The sequence below is a fragment of the Mixophyes fleayi genome, chromosome 5 (assembly GCF_038048845.1).
Source record: "Mixophyes fleayi isolate aMixFle1 chromosome 5, aMixFle1.hap1, whole genome shotgun sequence".
NCBI classification, from domain to species: domain Eukaryota; kingdom Metazoa; phylum Chordata; class Amphibia; order Anura; family Limnodynastidae; genus Mixophyes; species Mixophyes fleayi.
The window spans coordinates 217880963-217890168 of NC_134406.1; the positions used below are offsets into that span (position 1 = coordinate 217880963).

Consider the following 9206-nt stretch of genomic DNA (forward strand, 5'->3'; position numbering starts at 1 on the left):
ACACATCAGTGATGTCCTTACACAATTTTTACTAGAGAAAAATTGACATGTTAGGATATATTGGCAGGGGCAATGGTATGAGCAATGATAATACGATCTAAGCGATAACGTTATAAAAAAGTAATGTGGCTATTAAAAAATGGTCTACAAACACTAAGGGGTAAATTTATAAAGCTGCAGGTTTGAAAAAGTGTAGATGTTGGTGATAGCAACCAATCAGATTCTAGTTATTTATTTAGTACATTCTACAAAATGACAGCTAGAATCTGATTGGTTGCTATAGGCAACATCTCCACATTGTCAAACCTGCAGCTTGATAAATTTACTCCTAATTGTTTCTTTGGGATCACCTACGTATGGAACGTCTCTTCATTAGCCATCGGCTCCTATACTCATCATATAATAAATCCCCTCCTTTTCACTTTTTTTCCTCTATTCTCAAACTCTCTTTCTCCCTGACCTCAGTTTGATTTACACATTAGACCCTCATTCTTCAATTCTCTATTGCCCCATCACCTGCTGGTTCTTAAATCATATGTTTCAGGACCACCTCTGTGTCAAATAAATATCATTCTCACTCTCCTTTACATTCTCTATACCGTCTCATACTACTTTCTTCAGGAGATATTTCCCCAAATGATAGACCTTCCTTCACATATTCTCAACTGTTTCCTGACAAACAGGAATTTTAAGAAATTGTTAGTTGAGATCTTCCTAAAAAAACTCGAAAAGACTAGGCACAGTAAATCATGTGTTTTATTTATATACAGCAGCACATTTCACTTCATAAATTGTGAAAATTGCATACAATTAAACTGTAAGGGCTCATACTCACAAGTGTTTTTTAAATGTATTAGACATGAGTTTTCGCTAGCATTAAAAAAAGCATGTTAACCACCAGTGGGTATGTGGCCTAACTGATCTACTACTACTGCTTTTTTATTTACCCAGATATTACTCATCTAAATACAACTCAGCCAATACCTCCAACCACTGAAACACCAAATTCAACAGCTAAGCCAAATGCAACAGCTGAGCCAGAGACAACAGTTAAGCCAGGGACAAGTCACTGTGCAGCTTATAAATGTGAAAATGAGGGCGTCTGCATTGTTGAAGATAATGCACCTGTTTGCAGGTAAACTTGAATCATTTTATGTCTTTCTGTACAATATATATAATTATTCAGTTAGTGTCATATGATCTTACTTCAGACAGACCAGTCTAGAATATCACACCAATCAATTGTTTTGTTTGAGTAGCCACAGCTAGCTTTTATTAACCATATTCAAAACATAAAAGATCTTGCCTGTCTGGCACTAAACACACAGGAACACCCGCTCTACTGTGAAAGACCTTATGTCCCACACACATACAAAACATACAACTTACTGGTCATCATTTGTAGTGTCTCTCAGGAGACATCCAACCTCCTCCCCAGGTCAGAGAGAGAGGTGAAACTGCATATGTACCTGCTGGTTCTTCTTTAAGAATACGGTGGTGAGGGCTGTCCTGTTTAAATGAAAGAGAAAATGCAACTTATAGAGGACTGTATTATGCATCTTATGAATAACATTCACACTACTGTGTTCTGTCTTGTAATCTTGATATAAAAAAAACTTATTCAAGAGTAAATATTGGAGTAGGTCAAAAAGGCAATTTTAATAATATCCATTGGAGCATTCTTGGTTTTATTACTGCAATCTCATTCAGGTCAACCAAATCATTTTAGCTGTGGGAAAAGGAAAATTTCTTACAAAATTACTAGACATCAATGGCTGACATTATGGAAATTGTTGGATGCTCAACAATTTGAGACACTCAAGAAACACTCTCTGAATTTGTTGGGCTTCATTTTCATATGGCAGATTCATGAAAACATTTTGCCTGTAGCTTAAAAAACAATAATTGTTACATTTTATAAGTGTGATTGACTCAATGGAGAACACTGACTTTGAACAAAGGCAGATTGGAAAAAAAATGTGAAACCTGTGGCATTTGATATTCCAAAAAGAACCCTTAGCCCAGTGGTTCCCAAACTGTGCGACGTGGCCAGGGCCAGTGGTAAGCAATGTGGGGGACTACTTGGTAATTATTATGTCTTAGGGGTGCCTTGAAAAATGTATGGAGACCCTAAGGGTACCTCGAACTGAGAAAGTTTGGAATCCACTGCCTTAGCCATTTACTTACAATAAAAACCTCAGGCCATGATAATAACCACTGCACTGTTGTTCCAACAAGATGCATGACAAGTGATACCAGATTGACTCAATTATATTTAAAAGGAACAAAAAATGAGCATGTTCAGTTCATTTCATTTCGTTCATGTTCATGAAAAAGGTGAAAACATGGGAATTGATGAAAGCCTTATAACACTTGGGGCTAGATTTACTAAGCTGCGGGTTTGAAAAAGTGGGGCTGTTGGCTATAGCAACCAATCAGATTCTAGCTGTCATTTTGTAGAAGGTACTAAATAAATGAAAGCTAGAATCTGATTGGTTGCTATAGGCAACATCCCCACTTTTTCAAACCCGCAGCTTAGTAAATCTACCCCTTGGTGTATAATAGACATGTGTGAGGTCATATAGAAATGTTTGCTTCGGCAATTCCTTAAGTGGTGATGGAGATAATATTGCTATATGCTTAGGATAACAATTTCAGTGTCCAATAAGGGCCATCTAAGTGTAAGGCCAATGAAGCAATAGCTTTTGGGCTTCAAGGAGTGAAAGGGCCCCTGTAATGGAAACAAAAAAAACACCAATTACAATCTTGTACCCAAACAGCATAGTAACGACACCGTTGAATATCTTTTTATTGATGCCTTATGCGGCTTGTGAAAATATTGTGTTTCTGAAGTCTGCGCTTTGCATTAGTGTCACCCAGCTTTAGGTGTGTGTATACTATAAGCATCCAAGTAAAAACCCTTGAAAATACAATATAAACACATGGAAAATAGTTAATATACTAGTAAATTTTGAAAGTAAGTAATATATGGTAACCTATACTGGTGGGAGATATGGTGCGCCATATGAGATGCTAAAATAGGACGTTAACCACACTCCTGTAGAGAAATATAATTGAAAGACTATTCAGCGCTCATGAATACGGTCTTAGGTGTAATTTGTGATATAGTTTGTGTAGAAAATTCCAATTGTGATTGTAACACTCCTATAGGTAGGTGTTATTAGAGTGTAATGCATACAGTGGGAAGTCATACTGCCACTTCTCCTACTGCCTTCATTGTAAAACTAGAATTCCATTCAATTATGACATAAAAACAACTAATCACCTATTCTACTCATTGATACTGTCATGAACCTATACTACCCCTTTATTTCACAAATATATTAGGATCACAATATTTATGTTATAATCACCTATTGACCACACTTACCACCACCCCCCCCCCCCCCCCCACACACATCTGGGTTCAGAAATGTTGTGATAAAGGGTTACCTCCTGCACAGTGTATGACAACAGTTCAATAAATCACTATTTTATTACATGGTACATAGGGATGCTCAATGCTTGTATACTTTGACTTGCACTGTTTTCTTTAAATGACAGACTACAGACTTTTAAGCCACCTTAAAGACATGCACAAACTTTAATGTGTATTATATTTCAATAAAGTATAAGTATAAAGAAATAATTATGTTTGCATGTAATGGTGTACAAAACAATCCAGGCCTAATGTCTTCAGTATGTAATGTTTAATTTAGGTTATTGATTTGTAGAACAAAAATATTGTAAACTGTAAACGTCACTAAACCTTTGAATAGATTTGTATCTGTATTCTGTCTTGTATAGTAAATTAGATCCTTCTGAAGCCTCAATAAGGTATAAACGGGTGGTGTACCACATGCAGCATCAACACCAGCTTAATCTCTCTTTTATGATCCTCCTCCTTCTGATGTGTATATCACAGAATTGCCAAAGTGCGGTTGCACCGTCTGGTAGGTTAATATGTAATTGGGTAGCGACAACTTATTGTCAGCCTAAGTAGTTTAACCTACTGCTTGGACGGAGTGACCACTACATTGTTGTACCCTTAATTTTATGATGTGTAGCTCATCCATAAAGGTGATATGCAGACATTTGTGAGGCCTATGAAAAAAAATATTACGTTGCTCACCACTGTTCTGAACAATCCTTATACAAGAATGAGCAAGAGTAAAGATAATCCTGTAAAACTAGATACAACATTGCCTATATAGGTCCTATATGCACTTTGAATTCATTTAACAGATACTCTCTTTACTTAGGTGCAAAATTACTAAAGATTTGTGGTATGTTGGAGAAAGATGTCAAACCAAAGTTAACAGCAACGATACACTTGTGATTGCACTTTCCTCTTCCTTAACCATATTTGTCGTCATGTTAATAGTTACACTTGTTAGTGTATACTGTGTGAAAAAGCGCAGCAAGAAAACTGGCAAGGATCCAGTAAGTATAAAATGTATATCTAGTATATGGTACAGAGGCAATGCAAGTTGGTAAAATGTTTGCACCCTTTCACCATTTTATACCCAATGGTTTCTCATATCACAGTCAGTGGCGGATCCAGGGAGGGAGGGGGCGATCGGGGCATTCGCGCCCCCCCTAGCAGCAAAAAGCTAGGTCCCAGCCGCCAATCAAAATGGGAGGGGCTGGGCTAAGCGCGAGCGGGGGGTGGAGCTAAATGTGGGCCAGCCAATCAGAGTGGTCCCAGCCAGCAATCACAACGGGAGGGTGCGGGGCCAATCGCGGGTGGAAGGCGGGGTTTAACACAGGCCAGCCAATCAGAGCAAAGGAGGGGCGTGATTATGCAAAATCGCCCCACCTAAACATAAAGTCTAGATCCACCCCTGATCACAGTAATGCCACATATTATACTAATCATGACCATCATACCCAATACCATATGCACAGCCCATTCTGGTGACTAGCATACAAGACAGACCCAGTTCTCTAGTGGCTAACATATAATGCAGAGCACATTGTCATAGTTACTTGATGACCTTGCAGAAGCACCCATGCACAGACTAAGGATGGCAGCAGGACTGTGGAACAGAACAGCCGCCTCTGGTCCTGATCTAGTATAGCTATCTAAGATTAAGAAAAGCATATATAAATATTGAATACTTTGAAAAGCCTCCTCTGTAAAAACCAATTTCTGTCATTTTAAGAAACATGCCTACAATATATTAGATTATATTATTACTATATTAGATTGACATGCATTTGCCCACACTGCCACTTGCCTTCCTCTCCTAATTAAATGGTTTAGCAGTGCTCTTCACAGTGACTGAAGGATGAGGCACTTGGTGATTTTTTTTCTGTGTACATGACATCACTGAAGAGCAGCAGGTTTTTTTGAGATCTTTCTAGTTTTTGGGACTTTATGGATAAAATATTTAATTCCTGCATAACCATTTATAATATTGAAATAGAAACTAGTTACAATAATTACAGAATCTACAATATATAATGCAGATCACGATAAATACTTCAAATATGTCAAACATGCAAACTTTATCTCACAACACAACTGCTTCCTTTCCTATTGCCCATTTGCTCAACTTGTATGTAGCCCTCCACACAATTAAACATATCACAAGCAACATTCTATTTTTCTATAGTTACATTTCTATACACATTTAGTATACAGTAGTTTATAAGGAGTTAATTCATAAATACAAAATAGTCACACCCATTACCTAAAAAGTGTTGGAGGGTATAGGAATAGTCAGAAGGTCCTGCAGAAATGTATATACAGTACATTCCCAGAACACACCTGCTTACCTCATAACCAGCACAACATTGGCCCTGGTCCAAGCCAGAGCAAACTATGTGGCACAAAAAGGGCACTTAGCAATGCCAAGTTGCGGCATGCCAACCCCCCGGGGGCGTGTCTAGCGCTGTCAAATCTCTGAGCTGCTCCCAACAGCTCTTCCTTTACCTAAAAGACCTGTAAATTGCCACATGCAAGAATGGCAGGTGAGCAGGGACATACCTCCCAAATCCCAGTCAGAATGGCAGGATCTCAAATCGGGACCTAAATTAGGACAAGTGGGAGGCATGGACCTGCACCATGGAAAATGTTATAGAAATTACAGCAAATTTTGAAGAATTATGAAATTAACAGTTATTTCTAAGATGAACAAATCTATTTCCAGTTAAACCAACATTCACATTATTTATTTCAGAAAACTATATTTTGAACCATTCAGCACAAAAACTACATTTTGAACTTTCTGCACAAATCAAGATGGAAGATCTGAATCACAATACTGTCACTTCTGCTTCTTCTAGAGATAATGGACTATACCAAGGTTAATGAGTAAAAAACAAACAAACAGATTAATGCTTATTAAATACACAGACTAGCAGAAAGCAAACACTGAAAAAGATTTCTTGAGAACAGTTTGTGTACAGTGCATTACAGTTTCTAAATGCAAGTTTGTTTAGTGGAGAACAACATATATGCAAATACTTCAGAAACTGTTAAAACATGTAAAATCAAAGAGAATGGAATAAGTAATTTTTTGTTCCACTTGTATAATAAAATAGAACACAACAGGATGTGTACGAGTCACGGTGCACTAAATATACAGAAACACTGAACATTACAGCTGTGACTCATTTACTTGCATTCGATTAGACTAGATAGTTGTCGGCTACTATCACAATAATTTTGTCCATCATGTATACTGTATATTGTACAAATTATTGAATACTTTTGGTAAACACAGAATGCTTGGATTAGCTATGAATGAGTAATGTCCAAATATAAAGGCTCTGATTGACGAGGTAAATATTTTGTGGCAAAAGGTTATTGGAACAGATGCAAATTTATTAAGGTTTGTTGAAATCTACATTTCCACAGTGGTTTGAATTTCAACCAGTACCATAAAATATGGGATAGAGAACCTATATTGCTAAAATTTCTCCTATATAAATTGTAGTAAGAGGAGTACATTTTGTGACGTATTTAAATACCATGTTTAAAAACCATTTCAATTAATTTTCCACACGGGGAGACTTACGTTATATTTCTAAAGAGAACCAACCATGGATTAGTGGATAACTCAAGGGGCTAGATTTACTAAGCTGCGGGTTTGAAAAAGTGGGGATGTTGCCTATAGCAACCAATCAGATTCTATCTATCATTTATTTAGTACCTTCTACAAAATGACAGCTAGAATCTGATTGGTTGCTATAGGCAACATCCCCACTTTTTCAAACACGCAGCTTAGTAAATCTAGCCCAAGGTCCACTTCTGTTTCCCACTATTTCAGTATAGAGAAATAGTTTTAACAGTGAGATTCTCAAAAAGTTGATTGTAGAGACTGGTGGAATGTTTGGGTTGTTGTTTTTTTTAAATACATCTTATTGTAGAAGTCTTGAAGATTTGTAATGTTATACAACAGTTGTAAAACCCTAAGAATAATGTAACCGATTTTCAAGAAAAAACTCATTTTATAAATCCTGTGTTTATGCCAGAATGTTAGTGAAAGGTCTTTGATTAGAGTTTTAATTGGATAGGGAGTAATGGGGAGAAGAATGTTATGACTATTAAAGTAAATTTATCCCAAAAAATAAAAAAGTACCATTGCTGGATTATTGCTATTCTAATATTCGAGTGATTGTTTGGCCATACTGGGGAAATTTCAAACCATGCAATTTTTAATAAATAAAAGGAATATGGGTAGGATCGTCATTTTAAGAGATCCAATGTGATCTAAGATTTCATAAGGGGTCAATTTGCCGAGTGTTTGTTTCACTGTATTTTTATATGAAAAAATAGTCTAGAAGAGATTTTTTTTTTTATTGTGGTAATATCCCCAAATATATAATGGGATCAGACTTCCAAGCAAATGGAAATTTACTTCCAAGTATATCCTGCATTGATGGAAGAACATTTAAAGGTAAAGGCCTCAGTTTAAGATGTATTGATTTTGTAATAAGACATTGATGCGCTTGTGTGTAGTAATGCGCAAACTGAGGCCACAGATTGAGGGACGAGCAAGATATCACCTTAATTTCATGAAAAGCCAGTTTATGCTGTCCAATGCCTCTGCAGCATTAAGTACTAGTGTTGGTACATTGGTGGGAGTAAACATGGTATAACATTCGTATTGCCCATAGCTTGTCTTCCTGGTATAAAACAAAAATGACTCATTTTGGAGTAGGGAGTTAAATAAAGGCTTAAACAGTGCTCTTGGGCAAATGTTGGCACAAAGATTACATTTCTTTACCAGATTAATCATCCTAAATTCCACTATATTGTCAATAAAAGAGGAGGATGGGCTCATTACACAGTTTCTAAAAACTCAGTTTATCAGTACCAAAAATGATAAATATTTAAGGGTTGTCCACCATGGGAAAAACATTATAGGACAGATTAAGAGACTTGTGTATGGGATGCAGATCGTGAACATGGCACCTGAAGAGCATTTATGCTGAGCTGGTCTCATGAACACATCTCAGCCAGCACTGCAGATAGTACTTGATCAATGAGCACTAACAGTACACAAGAGCACTTAAAGAAAACGTAAGGGGAAAGACTTTCCATGTCTTACGGTCTTGCACCCATGTTCCATCCAGCATTCCCTAAATCCATGTGGGACTTGGACTTCTTCTGAAGTCATGGTTGAGCTACATCCAAACAGTGAATACAGTTCAGAACAAAGATACCACAGATGCGGGGTGAGCACCCTCATATATGACCCCAAATGGACTGCAACCGCAACCATCTAACAAGATGACACATCGAATGCACACCTCATATCTTAGCGGTTTCAAGAGCTAGGATAACTGAAAACCTGCAGCACAAAGACATCCCTGCTCTGCCTCCTGGCAACGGCTGTTGGGTAGCTTTGGGAAGGTGGACCCTCAACCCCTACTAATAGACTACACAGAAGGATGTTTTTCTTATAGATGGGGCTCAAACAGGGCACAGTCCCTTTATTGATACCTGCACTTGAAATTATACAGCCTTAGAAATTGTTGAGCCTTATGACAAGCACCTGACGGAGTTGAACTGTCTCAGTTGCCCAGAGAACAGACCAAAAATGTGAGTATGCTCTATATATTTTCATCCACCTTCTCACAGGCTTGTAAGATGGTCTTAAAGGATATTATTATTAAATAGGTTTGGGATAGAAAAGCATGACATCTTCTAACCAGTGATAACCTTAAATGAAACCCACAATTAAAATGCTCAC

At 37.3% G+C, this 9206-nt stretch overlaps 1 protein-coding gene across 1 annotated transcript in view; it reads left to right on the forward strand.

The window, feature by feature from the left end:
* The window catches only part of MEP1B (meprin A subunit beta), a 35425-nt gene extending 26686 nt beyond the window's left edge, over positions 1–8739 (forward strand). The window contains exons 12-14 of the mRNA XM_075214414.1: positions 952–1135; positions 4263–4443; positions 8587–8739. Of these exons, the coding sequence (XP_075070515.1) occupies positions 952–1135; positions 4263–4443; positions 8587–8739 (518 nt within the window). The remainder of the gene's footprint in view (positions 1–951; positions 1136–4262; positions 4444–8586) is intronic.
* Positions 8740–9206: the final 467 nt, after the last annotated feature.